The sequence below is a fragment of the Passer montanus genome, unplaced genomic scaffold (assembly GCF_014805655.1).
Source record: "Passer montanus isolate IOZ18808 unplaced genomic scaffold, ASM1480565v1 scaffold11, whole genome shotgun sequence".
In the NCBI taxonomy this organism is placed as follows: Eukaryota; Metazoa; Chordata; class Aves; order Passeriformes; family Passeridae; genus Passer; species Passer montanus.
The window spans coordinates 14837568-14863713 of record NW_024357613.1 but is presented as its reverse complement, the minus strand read 5'-3'; the positions used below and the strand labels follow the sequence as shown (position 1 = coordinate 14863713).

Here is a 26146-nt window from a genome sequence, read left to right as displayed (position 1 = left end):
CTTAAATATTCACATTTACATAAACATCAAAATGATCATTCTTTCTCAACAAACTCAAGAGGTGTCATCTACATATTCATACTTAATTAAAGTTTGGCTAGTCTTCCCACACAATTCTAACAGCTACTTGCCTGTGTACAACATATTACCAGCCCTAACAAAAAATTCAGAACTCATTCCTTCATTTTTTTAATTGCATTTCTGTGCCTTCCTGAAAGTCTGAGCATCTGCACCGCACCATGGCTCAATACCATGACATTTGAACACTGCACACACACTGACAGACAAGATTTATTGTAAACATTTAATTCAATTACTTAGGTTTAGAAGCAATACAAAGCTGGGTTTTAATATCCAGAGCACTGATCTGCTACTGGACACACACAGGTGCTACAACAAGTTACAATGTGACACCACCCTTATAAAATTTCACCAGGTTTTCCTCTTCCATCTATTTACAGTGCCTCTGCACATCTGCCTCTGTAATCTAGCAATTACACTTTAAAGACAGCAGAAGGCATAGCAATACTATCATCTACCTTTTATAAAATAGAACCAGGTCTCCTAGGCAAAGGAAATAGTTACAGAAGCTTATTCATAATTATATTTTTTGCCTCTTGGGTGAGAAGAGCAATGATATAGTCCATACTATTTCTACCTATGCATAAAACTTCCATGCTGAAATTGTGTGGAACACATTTGCTTCTAAACTGCTAGACTGCCACAGTGCCAGACCAGGGAACACAACCAGAGTCTGAGTTACAGCAATGAGTAGAGGCCAGAATCACAGAATTGCTGAGGTGAGAAGATACTTTGGTCTAGTTCAAACTCCCTGTTCAAGCAGGGTCAGCAAGAACATGATGCTGTATCCACCACTCAGGCTTTGTTATCTTCCAGGCATCTATGGAAGGCACCCTCTTGTTCGGTCACCCAGGTACTTAAATGAAGCACGAGAGAGTACCAGCCTCAGCACCAAACCCTGTGGTACACCACTAGTGACTGGCCTCCAGCTGCACTTGGAGCTGCTAATCACAACCCTTCAAACCTGAAAATGCCCTAAAAACTGACAGTCTCACAGTCCACACATCTAACCTGTACATCATCAGTTTGTCAGTAAGGATGTTGCAGCTATCTGAAAGATAGTATCTGCTCATGCGGTTCTGTTATCATGATATGAGACTACAGTATGAAGAAGCTTGCAAATTCTTCTCAAAATGCAATCACCACCAAAAAACCCAAGAAGCTGAGACAGAAGGGTATGTGTGCTTGCTGCACACACATTTGCTGTAAAACTGCAAATAAGAGCCTCACCACTCAAGAGAGACCTGCAAGTAGGAGGAGGGAATGGCAGACCCAACACTACCAACACTAAAAAAGGTAGAAATCAGTTACAGACAAAGATGTAAAATGGTCAGCAAGGAAAAAAAAATAGTTGTGGCACATAATACCACCTGGAGGGTCCCCAGAGGTTTTTTTGGTAACAGCAAAGCAAGGCAAGAAGATCAGCATAAAACAGGCCTGCCCCCTGCCAGCTGGCTACAGTGTCACTATAGAGGCACATGTACATCTCCACTGCAGAGGAAAAATAATGTCAGCCAAGTCTCAACAAGAAAAACGAGGGAAAATAAGGCAGAGGAAAGGAAAACAAAAGAGAAAAAAACTAAGGTAAAATTGTAAATTCTGTAGCTCCTTGGCAAGACATCAATACTAGAGTCCAAACAAATTCATATGTTACTATCTGATCTGAATGGGACAATACACAACTCTTAAAATACTGTTGCAATTCTACTAGCAAGGGCATTTGGCTTACACCACAAGTCATGTTTCCAAGGTTATATTCACAACTGTTACAAATTATATATCTATTAAAAAGCATCTGTCAAAAGTGAATCCTAAAACAACTTCAGCACCGAGAGAGAACTGATGAGTGCATTACCAAGGTATGGAATAAAATTGGCTCATTTTCCTACCATTACACACACTTGTGGGATGAAGTGAAACTGCCAAGCAACACACAAATTAATATTGGGTTGGAAATCTTACACAGACTATTACACAATGCTGTTTATTATTCCCTAGAAAGAATAATCTTAGCTGAGACAGGAAAATAAAGGTGAGGAGAACAGGAGGCTTTTGCAGTCAGAAATTTAAGTAGAGCAGGAATTAGAGAAGACAGTATTTGTTTCTATTACCCTGCATGGGTTCTGCAAGTCATACTTTTCAGTAGAACCAGAACATAAAGTTTCTGCAGGCTGCAAGGAGGGAGTTGCCCCACCACAGTCTTCCCCACAGGTTGCAGGGGAATCTTTATTCCAGCACCTGAAACACCTCCTCCTCTTCCTTCTTCAGTCATGATAGGGTCTGCAGGGCTGTTTCTCTCACATATTTCACTCCTCTCTCCCAACTGCAGCCGCCCTGGGATTTTTCTCCTTCTTAAATACATTATCACAGTGGCATTACCACCATCACTGATGTGCTGAGCCTTGGCCAGCAGTGGCTCTGTCTTGGAGCTGGCTGGCATTGGCTCTGCTGGACATGGAGGAAGCTTCCGGCAACTTCTCACAGAAGCCCCCCCAGCACCATAACCTTGCTAAGTGAACATAATAAAGACCAAGTAAGCTAGTAAGGAAAAATGTATACTGTCCCATTTCCACTGTCTTTAGGCAAAATAGAAGTAACATCTTTCTAGCAAGGACAATATCTCCCAGATGACTATGACTCAAAAACGTGCTGAGAATACCTTCTTTTCCTTTTAATTTGAAACAGAACATGAACAAAGCTTGAATTTAGAGGCTTTCAATCCTTTAGATGTCAGGTGGAACAGGAAACTATTATGATGCTGTTTCCAAAACCAACTACAAATCTAAAACAACTCAACTATTACTAACATCACACTGAAGGTTGCGGAGTAAAAATGTAAGGCAAGAACAATTCCCTACTGATGCATGCAAATTTACATACCACACTAGATATTTTAGTAGTTGCAGTGGTCTAGATTGAAAAGAACTGGCACCATTTAATTATACAGATGCAATTACAACACAACAGTTTCATGACTGTTTATCCACTGACTAGAGGGCCAGCTAGACCAACTTGGATTTTACTGAAATGTGGAATACAACCATTTGTCAGCAACCACTTAACATGAAGAATACTGGATTTATCTAAAAGTGCAGAGATAAGAAGTTCAGTCCTAGGCCCTCCAAAATAAAAATTGAGCAACCACAATTAATATCTATGGCCACTTTATTTAACACCTTAAGTCATCATGATCTAAACTGGAAACTTTCAAGCAATTAGACCAGGACACCAGTCAGCAAAGGAATGCCAGCAAAAATCAGGGTTACAGAAACATATTGCCCCTCTCCATCTCCCATTTTATTTCAGGTTGTTCTACTTCTCTCCTCAAAAAAAAACTGCTGTTACAGTTAAGAGAATTCTCTCATAAAATGTTTCATGCATTCTGCCATGTCACATACAAAATAAACCCACAACACAGAGCCCATTTCCTGGCAAATAAATCATGTATAAACCACAGGACATAAGATTTTAATGCCTGTGATTTAGCTTGCTGACAAAAATAAAATAAATATGAAAATGAGTCTCTTCTATGACTGAAGTAACAAGTAAACAAATAAATAGGCCTGTTCAGAACACTGCAAGGTGTTCCATTCCTTCAACTACACATTTCCCCATGAGACAAAGCAAGATATATGTGGGCAAAAGGGAGACTCATACTTACAACTGCCTTGAAAGAATTTTAAAAGTTAGGACTGCAAGGCAAAATAGCAAAAACCTGAACTGTACTTCTATCAGCATTGTTCAAGCTAACTGACATGAGGTTAAAAGGACACAATCAAGTTCCAGAATCTACACAGGTATCAATCACATCCAGTGTCTGTAGGAAGGCAATAAATGCAGCCAAAGCATCCTGGACTGGCATGAAGTGTGTTTATGAAATCTTTGCCTCTACTGAAACTGAATAGTTACCAAGAAATCTAAATATCACACTGATATCTATGTATTTTTATAAATCACATCCCTTTGGAAACCTGCAATTTCAGTACTGATTTCAGACATCTGTCTAGTATATATGACTTAACAACAATTTAAAAAAAAGGCAAATAGTTAAAAATACTAAAAAAACTAGCATTTTTTAAAAAGTTCCTAGGATCTCATAAAGACAATTTGTTGTGACCCAACATTTGTTGCAACACACCATGTGATTGTTCCCTCTCTGACTTCCTAATCTAATTCTGTGGTGGCAGTTCCTTGTTTTGCTTATGTTTTTGCTAGAGAAAACAAAGCCACAAGAAAGAACCTATACAGGGTAAATCCTTCCCACTGAAAATGAACAGTTTTCTCAATGAACTGCACACATCAGCAACCATCATCACACCTAATGTTCAGATACATATGCCAAAACTATTTTAGTGTGTAAACCAGCATGGCTATTAAAAAGCAAATATGAGAGGAACAGTAGTAAAGGAATTATTCTGCTTTTCATTAATAATCAGTATCTATCTGACTGTATCTATTCTATATTCAGGTTTTGGAAACAATTAGGTGACAAATTATGTGTAATTAAAAATGAAAAATATCTACAAAAATAAAGATTTTGTACTCACAGTAAATATTCGCCTGCCAGTCCGATCAAAAGTTACACAGTACACAGAAGATAAGTGTCCTAAAATTCGCTTGTGCATCTTCATATGTTGATAGACTGCAGTTGGAACAAGGCGTTCAAGTCTGTATTTTCCATTTAGTTTTCTTGAAAACAGGGTATCCACTACCAAATGGGTAAAGAAAAAAGAAGAGACACATTTATATTGCATTCATAAACTAAAACACTTGACAAGGATGGAAAATTTATTTTAACACTGGATCACCTGCCCGTACGAACAGCTTACTATAGCAATTCTCATTTTGCCCTAGTTAGAGAAAAATACATACAAAAGTAGCCTATGATACAGACATGGAAAAAGGACTGAACTGCAAGGCATAATACGAAGATGCATTATAACTTCCAACTTGAAGTGTCCAAATTCAGGAGTACTGAGGCAGCTTACTCCATGAAGGAGTAACCTACCTCAAATATAAAAAGTGTAAAAGCTTCCATATAGCTATTAACTGAAGGTCAGCATGCATTCAAATCTTCTCCAAGGTAACCTGCTTCTTGAGGTTTGCTCAAACATTTACCAATCACTTGTAAGACCATTCATTTTTAAGAAGCCAAAGCTAAACAAACACACACACACAAAACCATCAAACAAAAATTTACAAATGAATTTACGAAAACTTACAGAAATTTTTGATTTTGACTAACAAAACTTTGTTTCAAAGAACTTGGTGATATTTTTCAAGTTTAAAAGATAACAAGTTCCAAGAGCAAGAATTCAGTTTAACAAAATGGAAATCTTCCATATGAAGTCAGGGAAGAAAATTAAGCTCACTGAAATTAATTTCAAACTGCTATTCAGGCAATACCAAAGCAACAAAGTATAATACTTCTCTGCATGGATACATAAATATTAGTCACACTCCATATCCTTATCAGACCAAAGAATGGCAATGGTGATAATTTCATAATCTACAGAAGGCAAGTAATATAACATTCACACGTGAAATGGTGTTGGACAATTTAAAGAAATTTGGAAGGGACAACAGGCAGTCATCCAATCTAACCTCTCTACTCAAGCAGTGTCATCCTAGAGCACGTGGCACAGGACTGCACCTAGGCAGTTCTTGAATGTCTCCACAAACTCTCTGGGCAACCTGTTCCAGTGCATAATCACCCATACAGGGAAGAAGTTCTTCCTCAGATTCAGGTCGAATTTTCTGCGCATCAGTTTCTGCGTGATCCTTCTTGTCCTACTGCTCAGCACCACTGTGAAGAGTCTGGCTTCTTTCTCTTGACACCCTCCCTTCTGATATGAACAGACATGAATATGGCCACCTCTCAGTTGCTGCTTCTCAAGAATGAGCAGGCCCAGCTCTCTCAGCCTGTCATATTTATCTCAGAGAGACACTCCAGTCCCTTAATCATCCTCATGGCCCTCTACTGGACCTACTCCAAGACCTCCATGTCTTGTGCTGACATCCCAGAACTGGACACAGCACTCCAGACTGACCTCATCAGGGTTGAGTAGATAGATCACTTCCCTTGACCTGCTGGAAATGGTCTTCCTAAGGCATCCCTGGCTACCACTGGCCTTTTGGGCCACAAGGGCACTGCTGGCTCATGGACAACTTGCTCCCTAGTAACAGCTGCAAAAGAGCTATAAACCCCTTGCAGCGCTCGGGTTTGGCCCAGACCAACATAACAGTGGTTCATAAGCCAGCACAGGTCAAACTACATCAGATATGCCAATTTTTACGGTGGGATTGCAGCAACTCTGTAAGAACTAGAAGCTTCCTGTGTTATAGCCAAGTGCCAAGTCCATTAGCCTCTAGCCTTAATTCAAGGGCTTTCTTCCTAGCTCAAGAAGCTCTGTGAAGAAATGGAATTATTAGCTGCAGAGCAAGGCACTTTTAGTCAAGGAGCAATTGCTGTCTTAAGGTTCTACTGTATCTTCACCCTTCCCTCACACCAGAAAAAGATGCAGTTGCATATGCTTTATGACAAATTTTTCCCTTGCCAGCAGCCTACTGCAGAACAGCAGGAAACCAAGATTAGTTCAGGCACAAGATAAATCTAGTTTTGGTATCTGAAAAATCATCCTACATTTAGAAAAAATCCTCAACAAAAAAATCACACACACAAAAAAGAAACCAAACAAGTACACACGCACAAATAGAATAAAGGTCTTGGTCCCAACAAAGTGAGTTCACACAATAATCCCAACCCACACAGAAATTACCTTTTGTCTACTTTTAATATAAGATGGATATGGTTGATGGATATTTCAATGCCTTCAAATGAAACAATAGCTCACAAAAACTGAAAAAAAGCTTAACTAAAAGTTTAATTTGTAGAGATATGTCAATTAAACAAAATTGCAGGAAGACTTTAGGATAAAAGAACAAATGACTTTACATAAGAATGCATTTTTTAATATACACCTGAATTTATAAAAAAATTCTTAAGTACTTGAGATCAGCTTCAAGCTTTATGGGAGTGAGTTGTTTGGTTTTGGGGAGTTTTTGGTAACACTGGAGAAGATAATTATAGCAGAACACAAGCTAGTATTTCTAAGAATGATCTCGCTGATGCCAATCACCAATGGGCAACTTGCTCTTAATTCACATATCCCTGGGAAACTCAACAGGTGAAATACCCCTTGTTCAGTAACAATCAATCTACCAGAGGATATAAAAGGGAATACTGGGACACTAGAAACAATACTGGAATCCATCTTACTCTTTAGCTTTGATCAAAACTTAAAATGTGCAGAAAAATTGGTTAAAAATAAAACTAAGTGAATTAAAAAGCAATTTGACATGGAAAAAAACCCTCCACAGTATTATGAACTTCCAGTTTCAGGGAAGATTTTTTTTAACCTAGTTCATGCAATTATTAGAGGGAAGGAGAAGAATCAATCTCCCACAGGTTTAAACCCTATCCATAAGCACATAACTTTTATGATTTCTCAAACTGGGGGGTATCTTTTGGTTATTTAAAAAGGAATTCTCACATCCACCACTGTTTTTCAATATCCCTTTCATTTACCTACTTTTCTATTTACTCTTATGAACTTTTCCAAGTGCCACCAACCTATCCTGATTTCTCTAACCAATTCCCACCATTTATTCCAAGCACCTGTAAACTTTGCTAGGACACTAGCTATTTTTTTATCCCTCCAGAGTATAGGTAAAAAAATCAAAAATACCTGTGTGAAAAATTCCTGCATTCAAACAATAAAATTGATTTTTCTTGTCCAAGCCAAGATGAGAAAGGTTACCCACTGTTCATAATAATGCCTTTGTACAAATTGCAGGCCCTTGGGTTTGTAACAATTGTTACATCAATGCTTGCCAAGTCTCTATGCTATTTAGCTTGATTTTAACTGCATTTGGAAAACAATGAATTTAGAAATCTCTGCTACAGCAAGTCTAATCTCTCTTGTTTTAGCCATATTAGCACTTTTCTGTCTTTGCTTGGCCTCACACAAAGGAGTGAGTATGAACAAAGCTGTTAATGACAGGAAGAATGACAAGGTATAAGTAGTTAAACTGTTGCAGTGGGAGACACAAAGTACATAAGGGAGTGAAGGAAGATTATACGCCATCCCAGGATGTTAGAGAATGCTGGTTGGGCCCTAGGGTGAATCAACCAACTAAAAGGGAAGGGTTGTAAAGAAGAAAATACCAGAATAGAGAGTGCATGGTCCTTACTGGAAGGGAACTGTGAAATGGACAATGCATTGAAAAAACTATCCAATGCCTGGCTGACCAAGGAAATTAATACTGCCTTAGTTTTAAATTCCCATCCTCTACTTACACATAAGGTCCTGTTTTAAAAATAAATAAATAAAATAGAAAACAGATTAAAAAAACAGTGTTTTTTTCTAACCAACTAAGTGGTTATTACACAACATAGTATGATAAACCACCACTTACTCCCAAATGATATTCTGGTTTCAAAACCAGAAGTCTTCTTATTTAATAATCAGTGAAAGCCAGTGTCTGAGAAAGCTGTGAATTTGTTGACATTTCAGAACTTTTTCACAAATTTTATTATTTTAATTTGCTAACAATTCTTTACTAACTGGTTCCAAACGAAATTAAGTGGCTTCTAGTTTTTAGTAAATGGGCTTATGTTTATATACTATTACCAGCCTCCAAGACTGATATGGTCTACTACCACCCAGCCATTGAATGGCTGAGGTGGGAAGGAACCTATAGAGAGGTAACCTATTCCAAGCTTCCTGCTCAAGCAAGGTCAGCTAAAGCAGGTTGCTCAGTGCTGTATCCAGTCCAGTTTTGAGTCTCCCAAGGATGGAGACTTCACAACCTCTCTGAGCAAGGAATGGCTGAGGTGGGAATGAACCTATACGAGGTAACCTATTCCAAGCCTCCTGCTCAAGCAAGGTCAGCTAAAGCAGGTTGCTCAGTGCTGTATCCAGTCCAGTTTTGAGTCTCCCAAGGATGGAGACTTCACAACCTCTCTGAGCAACCTGTGCCAGAGATCTTACCACCCCACAAAGCTGTTCTCTTATGTTTAAATTGAAGTTCCTCTATTTCAGTTTTGGTTCATGACTTCTGTCATGTCAGAATGCACCAATGAGAAGAGTCTGGCTCCATCTTCATCACATGCTCCAATTTAAGTATTTATAACCATTAATACTACCACCACCATCCTGCCCCACGCCATGCTTTCTCACTCAAGGCTAAACAAGTCCAGATCTCTTGGCTCCTCCTTGTATAACAGAGACCTCAATTTCTTCATCACCTTTCTGGTCCTTTGAGAGACCAGTTAACAGCTATGTTAACCAGTTAACAGACTGCCCATGTAGGTCTTTTTCTGAGGAGCTGGATCTGGCACTCCAGGTGTGATCTTATTTGCGCTGAGTAGAGGGGAAAGAACACCCACGACCTAATGGCAATGCACTGCCCTCCAGCAACCCAGGATGCTGCTTGGGTTTTGTGTGCAAGGTCACATTATGTCTGACACATTCAGGACCAGGACAGCCAGGTAGTTTTCTCCACAGCTGCATTCCAACAGTCAACTCGCAGTATATCCACTGGTACATGAAGTTATTCCTCCCCAGGGGCAGGACCTCTGCTCTTCTCTTTGTGAAACTTCATTAGATTCTTGTTGACCCATTTCTCCACTCTGTCAAGGTCCTCCTCAATCATTCACTACTCCTGGATTTCAGGTTTGACAAACTTTTTGTTCCATCATCCAAGTTATTAATGAAGATGCTGAACAATACTGGCTCTTGCACCAACCTCTGGAGTACACCGTTAGTGACTTGCTCTTGTGCCAGTCACTGGAATTGACTCTGCCGATCACAGCCCTTTGACCCCAGAAGTTCTGTCATATCTTTTCAGTTTGTCATTGAAAATGCTATGGAAGTCTGTTCAGAAAGCCTTGCTCAACTCGGGATAAGTAACATTCACTATTGTCCCCTAGTCCCCAAGCCCCTCATCTCCTTTAAAAGGCTATTGGGCTAATCAGGCATGATTTCTTCTTCACAGATCAATGGCAACAACTTTTAACCATGTACCTGGCTTTTCCTACCTTGACCTCCAGAAATATTCACTTCATCACTTGCCCAGGGCCTCAGATGAGGAGGACCCACCTTTAGTTCTACAAAGTCTCCTTCTCATCCTACTGCAGGTTCCCTGTCCCATTCAGCAGCAGGACTACTGTTCCTCCTACTGCTGATAGACCTGAAAAACTCTTGATGTGTTGATTCATATCCCTCACCATACTTATTGCCAGAAGAACTCCAACTTCCATTACTGCAAAATCACAGAATGGTTGAAGTTAGAAAGGACCTCTAAAAATCATCCAGTCTAACCCTCCTTTGAAAGAAGGGCCAAATATTGCTCAGAATCTTTAATCTCTAAAGTTTAAAAAACCAAGTGGGATAGAGAAAAAACCTGCCATTCTTGACCAAAAGGCTCTAAGTGTAAGAGTTTAAATTCCTTTTTTCCATAAGGGCCAGCCAGGAACCTAAAATGCAAATTTGTTTCTTAAAATATTGCTTCTGCTGTCACAATTCACTGCTGCCAACAATCTTAATCTCAAAACCACACATCTTAAAGCGTCAAAACCACCTTATTTGTTTGGTTTCCTGTGGAACAATGTAAAAATCAAACAAAGCTGATGGAAGTGAAGTGGTGGGAGTTTTCAGTGGAACTTACAAAAGAGTATAGATTTTCTCCCACTCAAAAGGCATGCAATAGGCACCAAATTAATGCCTTCAAAGTTTCAGAACTTCTCTAACTCATTCACACCCCAAACAGAACAGGCAGCTCAAAGAAAAACAGAAACCTGTTAAAAAGGATGATAAATTTGGGGGTCTGAAAGATATGGCAGTATTAGCCTTTTTATTTTTCATTTGGCTTACTTTCTAATTTTACCAAAATGATAAATTCTATGCCCTTATTTACATGGTCTTATCCTTGAATATAGAATATGCCTTAAAGATGGGGGATAGTAATCTTAATTTTGTACCACATATATGTTACATTTTTAAAATGCATACACAATGTTTCATTTTCTTCCTTTCTGGAGTTGTATTTAACTAATGGAAGTTCTGTTCTTAAAACCAGAATCCAACCTCATTCGCCTTCCAGTCACACAAAAATAGAACCAGATTCAGAAGAATCCTGGAAGGATACCCAAAGGATATAATTCACTTACAACTCTTACCCTTATTGAATCAAGTTTCATTAACTTAAGAGGCTAGACAGGCCTCTAATGAATACCACAGAATTCAGAGCTGTTAAAAATAATAGTAGAGACTGCTAGACAACTCCTTCCACTCTCTAGGCTAGTAAGACTTAATGTATCAAGCATTCGGTTTGGTGCTGTTAAAGGCTTTTTTCTGCTTTCTTCAAAGACATCAAAGACCAAAAAAAAAAAAAACAACAAAAAAAAAACCCGAAAAAAACCCAAAAACCTAAAACAATAACCAAACTAGCTTGAACTGAGTTCTAACTTCCTACCATTCCTCTGTTCAGCTTTCGAACTCTATACAGTACTCCAAGTCTCTTGAGTTAGACATGACTGTCAGCCAAGTAACATGATTAAGCTCACTATGTTATCAAGCCAAAATTTGTCCCTGGTCAAATCATGAAGGTAAAAGAATATCAACTCCAAACTGGAATATTTCTGAAAACACAAAAATTCTATAGACACCTCAAACTTCTCATACAATATTCATTTGCTTGACGAAAGCAACTGCCAACCCTTCCTAATTCAGAGGGGTAAAAGGTGAGATATTTCAAGAGGCAGAAGACAAAAACAAATGAATGCTACACAATCTTCAAAACTTCCCTAACTTCAGTAATACCTCACTTGCTTTCACTATGTAGTTCCATTGGTACTTTACTCAAAGCTCCATGACTTCTACCGATTATTTATTCTTGCACACTAACAAGTCATTTACTTCAGTATAATTCACTCAAGATTTGAATTAACATGTACAACAAGATGTTACTTTGACACAGATGTTTTAATAGAAATGCAGTCTTTGCCTTTATTTTCCTCCTATAGTTAACAGAATAATAGAGTTGCACAAAGTACTGGGAAGCTAGTTTTTAGGCCTAAAGTATTTACGTATTTCTAAAAATAGACATTTACACTGCTTTCAGAACCAGGCATTCTCTTTACAGCCAAAACACCAGTACCACTTAATAAACATACTGAAAAAAGTGTAAAATGCCTCAGAACTTTTCTTGAGATTGATTACTCTCCAAAACTGTGAAATACTGGTTTTGGAAGGCAGATATTTTTGCTGGTAAGGAAAAAAAAAATCTTCTTTGTCTGGAACAAACAGCCAGTCTCATTCAGATCCTCACACCCAAGTGGTCAGCTTTCCCAAGAGTTCTGAGCTCAAAGCTCTCAAAGGTTTATGCTTAGGTTTAGTCCTTTTCAGCAGTTCCCAAAAATTACTGAAAAAGAGCTTTTTTCTTTCTGCATCCACAAAAATGAAACCTTTAACAAAACACATTAGCATATGACTTGGCTGCTTTTGCTCTTTACTAAGCACTTCAGCAACTTTTTAATAAAATATATTGCACAAGTGAGCCCAACTGAACAAAGACTATTCCATATTCAAGTTTTTCATATCCACAGACACTCTGTAGTTTTCAGGGGAAATACGTTATTTGTACAGATCTATTTTAATTGGTATAAGCCAACTACCTACAAGGCAGGTGGCACAACATACACAAAAATAATTCTAAATAATACCCCATCAGCATCATACCTGCATTGATTAACAAGGCTAGGAAATAAATTAACAACTTTATACATTCACTGAAATGTAAGTTAAGTTTTCCTGGACAACACAAAAGAATTTCAGTGTCTTTGTTCCTGTTCCTTAAACATTAGTAGGTTATCTACCTGAAATACATACAGCCTGAAGAATAGTAGGTTCTTTTTTTTTTTTTTTTTTACATAAAACATCGTCTTCCCAGGGGAAAACTGGAAGTTATTTAAGGAAACAGAAAAAAAAGAATTCTAATTCAATTTATAAAAGAAGTGTTATTCAGGTTCCTTATTTCATTGAGAGATCAGAGTAGATAGAATAAGACACATCAAAAGTAAATGCTTTAGCATACTGCTCTGAAACAAATATCCCAAAAATTCAAATACACTTCACAGTTGAAAATATTCAGTTACCAGCACTTACACGAATGTTTGGAAAAGGAAATTACTGGTCATGAAAAAAGTGGTATTTGAAATAACTGTAATTTTGCAAACATTCAGTGCTCTGCAAAAGGTTCAATAAAAATAACATTTATTTAGAAAGCCTGACTTGTTCTTCTCTAAAAAGAGTCTGAAAGTTATTTTTCTTAACATTTTATTTCACTACCACAGCAGATCTACAGCTTTCTTTGAACTTCAGCTACCATGGATCTCATACACTGATCTTTTTCCCTTTAAAAAGTACACACCAGCTACCATACACTATAAGCAGTACAACATAAAACAGTCCTCTGTCTTTCAGAGTCCTCCAACATTTTAAAATTTCTTCACAAGAAAAGCTAAGCAACCACTACAGAAATCTTAGCTATTAAAAAGCTCAGTCTTACAGTCACCTTGCAAAAATAGCTCAAGGTTTTCCAAGATTATTATCATCAAGCCATTGCACAACCACTCAAGAAGGGAATTTTCTAACCAGCAACAAGTATTTTCTCCCACACAGCTAGAGCACAACACAGAAAATGCACTCCAAGTAAATGCAAAACTAGTGGCTCTAAACAAAACCACATTGAATGATTCAGGCACTACATTGGGGTTTAAGTGAACACTTCTGATCAATACACATACCAGCTGAGGGGTTCTTAAACCTCAGCTCTAAACAGCAAACAAAACCACATTCTCATCCTACAGTTCAAGCATCTACAGAAATATCATGGAAAGCATGTTACTTGTGCTTTAAAATGGAAATGCTACTAGGACACTAAATACTCATCCCTCGACCGAGTCAAAATTGGCTGTGCTGAACCTGAGAGTTTAGCTATAGCATGGTTCTGCTCCAGCTGTTGAGGGAGAACTATAATTCTCTGGATTAAGTGTAATGGTGTGTATTTTGAGATTTGATTTTGAGTTCCTTCAACTGAAGGAAAAACAAAAATAGCCCAAATTAACTTCTCTTGATTTTATATTTTATACATGTTATGTGTATCTATTTCAAGCCATTAAAAGCTTATAGGCTACCAAAGGCCTCCAAAAGGAGTTTAGAGATTGAAGAATTGCCATGGCAAGTTACCACATTAAAAAAGTCTCTGTTCCTAATAGTGTCTGCCTATATATTTATATCATGATACTATATAGGATGTATGCAAATATATTTTTTTACATATTTTGTTATATATTAGTTTCCCAATATATCTGCAAATCTTCTCTTTTTTTTGCCAAGACAGAAACCTTTGTCTTTGCAGCAGCAGCTGCACCTGATCCAGAGCCAATCAACTGGATATTCTCTACCCACTCTCATCCAACACTGCACATCTATCTGCAACTACCATTTTAGTAAAAAAATCCAGCCCTTTTCTGGTGTCATCCACAGAGACAATTTGGACTTAATCATTCCCCCTTCAGTGGACATCAATAGAGAAAGATGAAAAGATGCCAGTGATTCTGCTCATTTTTCTATACATGAAAAAAAGAGAAAGGGTGCTCCTTAAAGAATCTTCTAAACATCACATCTTGATCCTTCTAGCAACTAAACAAATGTGTATCTTTGTTCTTAAAACATGAAAGCTAACAAACATTTCAGTGACCATGTGAGAGCTTAAAAATAAAAACTGGAATACCTCTGACCTCCAGCTTTCAATTTTTCAACAGTACAGACAGCACATGCATCCTTCACGATACAGCACAGCAGAGAAAGCTAAAGGACAGCTACAAAATTAGTGAATGGTCCAGAGAGCAAAAAGAATAACTTCTACAAGACTCAATTTTTTTCCAAAAGAAACCATTACCAGTCTACATGACTTACTTTTCCTAACAATGAGTATAGGCCTTGCTGCCCTACAATACTAATTATCTACTGGCAGCCTTATTATATCTTTAAGAAAGAATTTTGTTTGTATGTAGTCATTGTTTAAATACATTTCATTCAATTTCATACTTCAAAGACAAAATTAGCTTCAGAGAAAATGCTGCAATATAGAAACACAGCATCTTAATAAAAACACTAGGAGTAAGGGATGTGACACTAACAATGGTAAATATAAACAGAACTACTATTTATCTCTCACCATCACAATAATCAATCACCCTAAGAGTTAGGTATTAAAATGGCAGTGCCAGAATAAAATTGACTTACCTATACTAGGTGGACTGCCATAATTTACAGGGGACTCTGGGGGCCTTCCACAATGTAGTGCAGCAAGAGCAGATCCCTTCCATACAACATGTTTGCAACCTGTTTGTTAAAAATCACACCAAAAAATGAAGGCAAATGAGCTTTTTCATGCAAAACCACAGGAAAGGTATGAAATATCAAGAACTCTTAAAATTCTCATGAAATTTTCATACTTTTGTTTGTACGAAGCAAAGACTGTCTGCCAGCCCCTAATAATGTCTGCACTCCAGGGACACTTTGTGGAATTTCTTGCTCTAGAAGCGGTCCAAGTCGATGGCATATTTGAAGCAAGTGATCAGGTGCCAAGTGTCTGTAGTATTTCACCTATTACAACAAAGAGCAAACAGAACATTTGAGAAAGAATACAATATTTTTGATGCATTACTAGTTTAATCTCTCCCCCCCCCAGATTGTTACACAAATTTGTAACAAAATCATAGGATAATAAAGGACAAAAAGAAATAATGACCTTTAAGTACAATAATTCATTCCAGCTGGTCCTAATTAATTCTTTTATTCAGCACATGCCACTTTGTAGGGAGAATTGTCGGTATTTACTACTTTCTCATTTCAAGGAACAGTTGGTCACACACTAATAAGCTCCCTTATAACCACAGTAAAAAAATGTAAAGTATATAGTCAATATTACATTTAGGTAGTGGTCTGGTCAATTTAAGTTACTGTAAGTTAAAGATGAGACCAAGATTGTAAAGACATGAACATTTACTTCTTTCAAGAATCACAAATACCAAATAAATAACATAGCTTTGTAAAAGAAAATGCAAAAACATTGCATTCTGCATTACCCAAGTTAAAACACCTTGAAACTTCACAACTGGCTTGTTTTACAACTAAAGCTTTTGAACAAAAATGCTGGCTTAAGTAATTTAACTTTTAATTGGTATATGCCTTCCCTATTGCATCTATAAGCATCACAAGTTTTTGCAACAGGTCATAATTACACAGTACGAAAACAAACGCCTATTATCAGCTACATAATTTCTCACCACTTGATAATAAACCACCTTTAATGACTGCCAGATAAAAACAGTTTATTCTTTTGAACTACCATAATTCTAGATCAGAGAACTGTCTTAAATAACAATGAGGGAAAAATGCTTTTGAAATGTATGTGACAACAGTAAAAATCCTAGTAACATAAGGCTTTTAGATAAGAAATAGCATTTTTAAAATGCAAAAGCTATTGCCAATTCAGACTATAACAAAAACAAATTAAAATAATAAATTAAGAGGGAGAATAGACTCAATTTATCCAGTTCTTGTATAGAATTTGGCAGGTAGTCGTTTTGTCCTTCATACAGCCTGAAATACATTTTCACAGAAAAGGGAGAAAAAACAGCAAAATACTGAAAAAAAAAGCTTGTGATGTTTTGTTATTCTGTAACTAGAGGAGGTCTTGACTGACACACAGAATGATGCTTCTGTATTACACCCAATTAACAGAATATACCTCGTTCTTCATCAAATGTGCTCCTATCTTGCTGACACACCACAATCGTTTAATGTACTCCAGCAGTTCGTTAACATAAAGAGTGCTGATGTCTGAAACCGAGTTTCTGGAAAAACCTTGCTTACACCAGTAATTCCTACCACCACCACCACAATCTCCTAGTGAAGGAGGGGAAGTTTTCTCTCTCCTGTCTTGCTCTAACACTGGGTAGTTCAGCCTTCTGCATCCACTTGCTCATTTTCACTGCAGTGGAAAGGTGGAGAAAATCAGATGGGTAAAAGACCCAACTTGTGGATTGAAATTAAAAAAAAAAACAAAAAACAACAAACAGTTGAATAAGTAAAGCAAAATCTGCACAGCAAGCAAGGCAAAATAAGAATTAATTTACTACTTCCCATCGGCAAGCAAATGTTTATCTGCTTCCAGGAAAGAGGGGTTTTCCTTCTGTGGATTATATTAAATTTGTAGAAAGCCTTGCAAACTGTCAGAATTTGGCTGCCTAAAAGTTAAACAACTTGCAAATTCACACAAGTGAAAAAAACTTTTCTTAAATAATATTTAAAATTTTATTTTACTTAAATAAAAATGCAGCTCTTCATAAAGATCAGTTAATTTAAAATTACTAAACTCAATGTCATCAGACAAGCATGGAGAAGAGTGGCAAAAAAGAATTCAGAATAATTATGACAAGAAAAATTAATCAGAATAGCAAATCAACATGTTTTTTTCTACTTAAAAGTCAAAATGCATAAGAGCCTTAAAATATCTAAATAGCCATTAGAAATTATGAAGTTGTATACACTTTTGCCATCAACAGCCCTGATCAATTTCCTTAGCTTTTGTTCTCCTCTTTACTATCTAAAGGAGCACAAAAGATTAACAAGCACGGCTCTTTGCTTAATTCCATCTGAAACCAGAATTAGATCTGCAGAATCTGACTTCATCTCTCAAAGATTAATAACTACTGAGTTTTTCTGGTTTAACCATGAATAACACAACTAAATACACAACACAGTTGTCATTTTAGACTGCTCAAGACCCTACAGTTTTACACAACCTAAGAAATGCACAAAATCTAAAGTAAATGAAGTAAATAATCTTTGACACATTCCAAAACTACAGCAAGCTGATATCTTGAGTCATATTTCTCATGATCTGTCATCAGCCATGTGCTCACTTTTTATTTTAGCAGAAACTAGGTAGGCTCAATTCCTCTTGCAGTTTTTGAAGCAAATGTTTTGATAAGAGGTATCTGTCTGTTTTGTTCTTGATCATCTGTATTAAAGATCTCAATATATACCTTACACCCACACTAAAGTCTCTTCTCATTTAAGTCCATTTGTGTGAAAAGAGCTATTTATGACACATTATGCAGTAGTTGTGTGATGCTTCTTCACAGTATTTGTCTAAGTAATCATAGCTCACTACTAAGCAGCATTTGCAGCAGCTCATTAACAAACTGATTCAACAATCCTTAGCGAGCTGTCGGCTTTGCCAAAACAGAAGTGGCATTGCCCATTTAAACACTTGTCAGCGGCAGGAAGTTTATAGAGCTATTTCATGAACCATGCACAGTCAACATTCAGCCCTCATTTTCCTCCATAAAGCTAAAGTACACACAAGAAACTTAAATAAAAAGCAGGCTTCATTTCTCTGTAAAATCACACAAGAAAACTTATTTAATAAAGTCTTTCTTTGGACTGATTAATTTTTCCTTTTATTCTTCTACAAAAAAAGTAAAATGTGAAACTTGAATAACTTATTAAAAACAGGCTATTAATTTTCTCCAGGTGATATGCTTTATCTACTCCAACTGCCCGACCCTTCAGGGCTGACCAAAACTTAAAGTTCAGTATTAGAGGCATTGTCCAAATGTCTCAGCCAGCAACTGGCTTGGGGCTTTAACTGTCTCTCTGGGAAGTCTGTTCCAGTGCTAATTTGTATGTGTGAGTATTATAGTGGAAGTCACTAATTAAAAAACTGTGTAACAGAAATTCACTCAATTTCTCCCTTTAGAAAAAGGAAAAATGAGAATCGCAGAAGAGATAACCACAACCTGGTAGCAACAGGACAAGACAAGACAAGTTTATTCAATACATTAAACTAAAATTATTCAGATTGTCCCATGGTGCAGTCTACCAGGAAAAAACGCTTGCAGCGACAACTGAAAAAAGAACCTGGAATCAACAAAAATGTACCTACAACACAAAAATCCACATCCAGACTACTTTCAAGCCAGATTACTGAGACAAAACAAAATAAATTTTTGTTTTAATGGTAACTTGAGAAGCTTTCTCAGAAAAGCTAAAGGCAATTCAGAATGAAATTTGAAATTAATAGAATGAGAACAGAATAAAATTTGGTTTGATATCAATCTCTGATTCAAAGACAAAGGAAAGCAAAAGGAAAAAAATAACAGATGTACAAGTATTTAAAATTCATACAGCTCTAAATGAAAGTGAAAACTGGACTCTAGAAACAGGAATTTTAAAATTATATGCCAAAACTGTGATGTCAAACAGCATAAAAAGCACAAGAATTTTTCTCTGCCAGTCTCAGCTCAAATTCTAGCTGATTTTCTTCCTTGTCCTATTAGACTTTCTTCAGTGTCTAATTCTATCTGTTCTCCCAAAAGAAACGCACAGAAGACGTGCTTTTAAGGTAAAATAATAAACCTCTTTTTGTTCTCACAGTCTTTCCACATAAGTTAATGCGTCTCAACTATTACCGTAACATAAATTAAACTCTGTTAGCAAGTACAAAATTTTCAGACCTTAAGCATAAATATTATTTACTAGAAAACCAGAAGCAGCATTACCCTCAAACCTCTCCCTTTACCAACTACCCCCATTCCAAACAAGCAGCACGTGAATACACAAAATGCAGCTACACACCTATCTGGACTAACGTACAAATCTTTATCACCTTTGAAATGGACCTAAGTGCTTAGATTTCCATTCTGCATGACTCTGCAGCATAATTCAGCATCAGAATCACAATGAATAAAACAAAAGAATCGTGATTTGACCTAGGGCCTTTAGTTAAATTTGCAATACATAATGCAGTTATTCACCACCAGCGTTTTAGACGTCAAGTAAAATATGACCTTATTCTAGTGCTTCAAATACTCCGCACACTGAAACATTCTCTCAAAAATTGTTAGTTTCCCCCCTCACCCTGCTAACAGTCAACATGTTCAACTACCAGGTTTGGCTGTAAATATGTTTCAGAAAAATACGTTGCCACACAAGGATATTTAACAACAAAACCTGCGGCAGTCAGCTACCTGTATTCCAAGATGTAAGAGCCCAGTCTTACTAACACCAGCAGCTCTTCCACTTTAACTACCCTGCTATGTAACTCGTTACCCAAAACAAGCCCCACGCTGAATTACAGTAATTGTTGTACTATATCAGTTAATCAATCTAATAGAGCACTCAGAGCATCAGCCACTGCCTTATCACTTTAAAATTAGGAATTGCAACAAAATGCAAGTAGTTTTCTCTGAAGAATTCTCATTCCCTTTTTTCTTTTTTTTAAGGGGGGAGGTGGGGGGTGGTCTGAGGAGACAGGGCAGGGACAACCAACAGGGAGGGAGAACCATTTCCCCAAAACATATTTATTTCTTGTATACTCTCTAATTCTGCTTGAGCTAAAACTATATTAATATTTCACCACTATTTCCAATTAGAATGACTATTATTTTACTGTGAGATTACTCTCTCTAATTAAATACATCTGTATGAAACAAGCCATCCCAAGAACACATTATTTTTTAATAATTATTAACTATGAATGCTTTTAATGCTATTTAATAGGTGTGAGGCCAAAGCAGATAAACTCAAGCCTTAGTATAAACAGTCTGACACAAGCTTAACACATGAGAAGGTGTGAGCAGAGGCAGCATTTTTTGCCTTATGGACTAAGATGTTCAGCTGTGCCTGTTACTGTTAAATGACCTGTAACTGTTTGCCTTTCTTAAACTCGCTCGTAATTTTGTGGGTTTTGTTGAGTTTCAGGTTTTTTAGACTGAAGTTACACTTTAGAAACTTGATATTCCTCTTCATCCCATCTCTCAATGGTGTTTCTTAGTCGCAGTTTGAAAGAACGAGCATAAAACAGTTGGCTTGGCCAATTCTCTTGATTATCTGTGGAACAAACCAATGTGTGGTGCTACCCACGACAAACAAGTGTTTCCCCATATCAAAATATAAATAGCTTGTTTGAATAGGTTTTAACATCACCCAAGTTCTCAACTATGGGACTAGTCTGTAGAGCAGAAGAACTTTTAGAACTCAGAGGGGATCTTTTAAGTTGATATAAGTCCAACAGAAGCATTGTTAATGAGACCAAAAATCTGGCTAAGGATAACAATCAGAACACTTCAGTTTTCTTAGCCACAGTGCCAAGTTTTTCAGAACACCTTCCAGAATATTGTATAGACTGTCCCCAAAATACTGTTAATAAAATCTAGGTGATCATGCAGCTCTCTGATTCAACTCAATTTTGCTCCCTAATTCTTTGAATATCCTTACAGAACAAGCTTTCTTTCCTAAAGAAATAAACCACTTAGTATCTGGTTACTTATTAAGAAACAATTTCTAAATAGTAACCACAATTCTGCTAGAAGACTTAACATGAACAAAGAAACACAGTATCAATGTACTCAATGTCCCAGTCCCACAAATATTCTTTGTAACTTCATGTAGGTTTGCACCACAAAAAAACAACAGTGCAATGGCCTGAAAAAAGTGTTTTGTAATTTTCACTTGAAATCACATTTAATAATTGTGGTCTGGAGAAGAGAAAGGCACAAATGTCAGCAAATCAATCATCAACAGTTCCTGAGACCAAAACATACTGCCTATTAAACATATTGGGCCATCCTATTTGGTGTGAAGTCCCAGCTTTCTCCTTTCTCAACCACCATCACCACAGTGAATAAAATTCTTATTCAACAGAATGACAATTACATTAATATTCTGGATAAGAAAATTTACACAATAGTTGTGATCATCTACACTATGATGCTTGTACCATAGAAGACCTTAAAAACAAAACAAAACAAACAACAACAACAAAAACACAAAAAAGACAAACACACACAAAAAAATTTCCAAAACCCACAACATTCCCTATGGTAGCTCTAAATTGTCAAAGTGAATCTCAACAGTTGGTTTCATTCAGATGAAGTCTACTTTGCTCCCAAAAGAAGCAACTGCAACACATTCTCCATCCCCTCCACGCTCACTCCTATCATCCCCCTCACGGTGGTGGTAAGATCCATGGTGTAGCACACAAAAAGAGCTGAGCAATCTTGAAATTACTGTTCATTTTTCAGACAGGTCTGCTGCCTCATCCAACTAACCACACATTTGGATGAGCACTCGTGCCTGCACAAAGGATGCAGCAGAATTGCACAGCTTTCATCCACAGCATACAATTAGAGCAGCTACACCCATAGGAAAAGTGCAACATGAAAAACACAATTACCCTGGAGTCAAATGATGCACCAAAGCTTACTGTGTAACAAAGGCCCTAACAAAGGTGTTGAAAAGCTTAAACATGTAACACAACACTTAAACATCTTATCCACAATGTCTAAACACTTCACAGGACTGCCTTGCTCTGCTGTTAAATGAGCTGTTAAAATTTCTCAGTTTCTGTTCCCCATAGTGAGAAAACCTCAATCTTTCAAAAGAGAGAAAAGAAGCCATCCTACAATTTGCAAGTTTTCACAACAAAACCAAGAACACAAGACATCCTGAGATCTGTTACTGAGGAGTCCCACCATCCTAGGTAGACTTATGTTGAAAGCAGTCTACCAGGGACTCAATTGTCACAGGGTCTTAGGTTATAGCACAAATAGAAATCTTAATACTGGCAATATAGGAATGAGATCAGCTCTCTGAAATAAGAGGCTACACTGTCAAAGCCATATTCAAGTTATTTATTTAACCACACACGCTGACTCTAGAAAAATATAGTATAGGAATACTGAAATTCAAGAAAAATCATTTAAGAACGTAATATAAGTATAATAGCATTTCTAAACTCATGTATTTGCCTGTAGCATTACAAGCATGCACAGCATGGTATTTGCTTATTTAAGAAAATGAAACATTTACTTTCACTGGCCAAACAGAAAAATGAAAGTAACTTGCAAGATTAAAATTACACCACGTTTAATACTATTTATTTGCACAAATTAAGAGAAATAAAACATCTAGGGCTGTGAATTCCAGTCTAATAATAAAAAGTTAATTCAAATAAAAATTCTTAAATAAATGCTTTCAAATGAGGACAAAATCAGAACAATCATCTCTTGAAAATATGTTCGTATACATTAAAGGAATTATTTTTCAAAAATATGGGTATAACAAAGGGCATGATTTTGTACACAAAGAAAGAGAAGCTTGGGATAAAATTTCATCCCAGTTACACAGAGCCCTTATTCCTTCCCAGAGTAAAAGTCAGACATCTAACACTACATTTACTGGTAATTTTATTTTTTAGCCTTTTATCCCTTCAGACCTCTCTACAAAGTTTCATGAAAGCTTACAGCATTCATGTCTGAGAAAAGGTATCAAAACATGGCAAAACATGACACCTTAAGAGGGAAGAGTTGGCATCTTAACACTGGAAAGACTAAAAATAAACAAAACAATGTTAGCTCAATCATTCTCTATCTCAAAAGCTAAGAATTCTTTGGTTTGAGACAAATAAGTTTTTGTTTAATGAAAGAGGACACAGTGAAAAACTCTTCTTTTGTATAAAATGTAACTGTAATGCTGCAAATACACTTCCGTGCCAGCTTCCACATGCCTAAAATGTCAAGTAATACAAAGTTCACACAGCTTTGACAACTGAGGCAAGAACAAATACAGGATGGAGGGAAGCATCAGGAACAAAGTATCCAATTACACACACACGCTCCCCCAAAATCTAGGTAGGGAAAAGGTGGGAAAGCACTTAGAAATGTTTATAAGGAAGTCTAAGGAAACTTTGTTCAGAACAGAAGACTAGGAAAAGAGAAAGGACCTAGTTAGCATCACCTCTCTGAGTATAAGTATCCTCTCCAGTACAAGTTTTGGGGAAGCACATCTTATGTCATTACATAGCTATGCTGACTAAATTGGTATTTACCTGCATTCCACAAAGAAAATAAGTTTCTTGGAAAGGGTCTGAATGAACATATTTCTCACCAACTCTTCTTACTTCAAATTTTAAAATGTCTTTTTTCCTCACTTTTCACTTTTTCACATTCTTTTATACTCTGACTATATAGAAGAAACTCAAGTCCATACTACACTAAGACTGTACCTCCAAGTCTTCACAATTTATAGGATTAAAGAGAAAGGTTATTGATAAGTTTTACCAAGCAACTCCTTGAAATGGTTAAAACAGTCTCACAGCCTTACAAATAAATAAGTAAATAAGAATAGCATAACATATCATGCACTTTGAAATTCCCAGAAGAGTTTCTTCATATTTGATTACAAGAAAGTTAAAAAGTACTGGTATGTATTCTTGTGTTTTCCACAACCTAATTGCTGTCAACTCTTCCACAACATACACACGAAAATGCCGGTGCCAATGCAACTCTTGCTACAGAAAAAAAGCAATGCTGTAAGTAAACCTGTTCTAACTACAATAAATACCTATGCTTCATACTATAACACTGGTTGTAGAATTTTAAAACATTTATATGGCAACAGCCTCTATCAGGGGCATTACAAATGGAGATGGTTCTGTCTCCTTTGCTGTAAGTTCATAAGTTCTCAACGTATCTGTGTTTCAGAAGTGCTGGAGCTCAGAAATACCATAAGCAACGAGCAAGGGAAACCTCTCTTTGATGAGCATCACAAACAGGGCACAGCCTTTCTCTTAAATCGTTGTCAGAAATTCAGAGACTAAATTATACAACAGTGTAACTGCAATGAAAACGATACTAGCAACAAGTTGCTAACAGACACAATTCAGACACCTTAATTGCTGCAGCACTGTCCCAAGTGCTGCAGTTAACAACACGTTAGGATAAAAACTATCCAGGCGCCTCTCTGACAGCCAGAGCTACATCACTGCGAGCAACACTTTAACACTGATCTAACCCGAGGTGAAAAGCACACACTAGGAAATTTCAAAAAAAAAATAACAAATCAAGAATCCGCGTAAGTCAAATTTGTGATGCGACCCTGGCAATGCCGGTTCCTCCCGCGCAGCAGCTACAGGGCGTACCGCAGCCCCCGAGCGGCGCGGGCAGCCCGCGGCGGGGCAGGCCGGGCCGGCGGGCGGCGGCCATTGTGTGCGCGGTCGCGGAGCGAGCGCGGCCGGGCCCGGCGCGCGCGTTGTTATTGACCCCGCTCGGGCGGGCACCGGCCGGACCCCGGCCCGAGCCCGCCCCGGGACACTGACAGGGGGAGCAGGGAGGGACAGAGGCTGTCAGAAAAACTTAAAAATTTAAAAATAAAAATCCAAAGTTTTGTCGCTTTTTTTCCCCCTAAGTTGCTGTCTTTTTTTTTTTTTTTTTTTTTTTTTTTTTTTTTGCGGGAAATTCAATTTTTTTACCGGGCTGCTCAAGGAGAGTGAGGGAGGGGGAAAAGCAACTTTGCCCGCCGCAGCGCTCTCTCCTGTTACCAGCGCCTGCTCCGCTTACCAGGTTCTCGTAGCTCCGGGGATGCTCCTTGCCCGTCCAGTCCGTGCGCTTGGGCAGCAGCTGAGGGAGGGAAGAGAGGGCGCCCCGTGAGCGGCTCCCCCTCCCCCGAGGAGCCCCCCGGCAGCGCCCGGGATGGGGCGGGGGAAGCGGGAGAGCGAGGGAAGGGGGAGGGAGGCCGCAGGCGGGGCGAGCGCCGGGTGCACGGCGCCGCTCTTACCTCTTTCTCCGCCACTTCTCGGATCAGGACCTGCAGCAACAACAAAAGCGGGGCGTGAGAAAAGGTTTCAAAAAGAGGGGAAAAGGGAGAAGGAGGACGAGGCGGCCAGCGCGCCGCCCGATCAGCCGCCCTGCCCGGCCGCCCCCTCCCCACCAGGCCCGGCGGCGCCATCCATCCATCCCTCCATCCATCCATCCCTCCATCCCCTACCTGAGCCGCTTGCTGGCACGGTCCGTCCTCCAAAAAGCGAGCGATGAGGAAGTAGAGCTCTGCGGGAAGAGGAGAGGCCGTCAGGGCTGGAGCTCGCC

The 26146-nt window shown here is 38.0% G+C and overlaps 1 protein-coding gene across 3 annotated transcripts in view; it reads right to left on the bottom strand.

The window, feature by feature from the left end:
• The window catches only part of LOC120512061 (pleckstrin homology domain interacting protein), a 107556-nt gene that overhangs the window by 81204 nt on the left and 206 nt on the right, over positions 1-26146 (bottom strand). For all 3 annotated transcript variants that reach the window (XR_005629932.1, XM_039729983.1, XM_039729973.1), the window contains exons 2-7: positions 26049-26107; positions 25839-25868; positions 25622-25681; positions 15668-15818; positions 15456-15554; positions 4629-4789 (exon numbers count right to left, since the gene is read on the bottom strand). Coding sequence is in view for 2 of the 3 variants with exons in the window: in XM_039729983.1 (XP_039585917.1) it covers positions 4629-4789; positions 15456-15554; positions 15668-15818; positions 25622-25681; positions 25839-25868; positions 26049-26107 (560 nt within the window). In the remaining variant the exon portion in view is untranslated. The remainder of the gene's footprint in view (positions 1-4628; positions 4790-15455; positions 15555-15667; positions 15819-25621; positions 25682-25838; positions 25869-26048; positions 26108-26146) is intronic.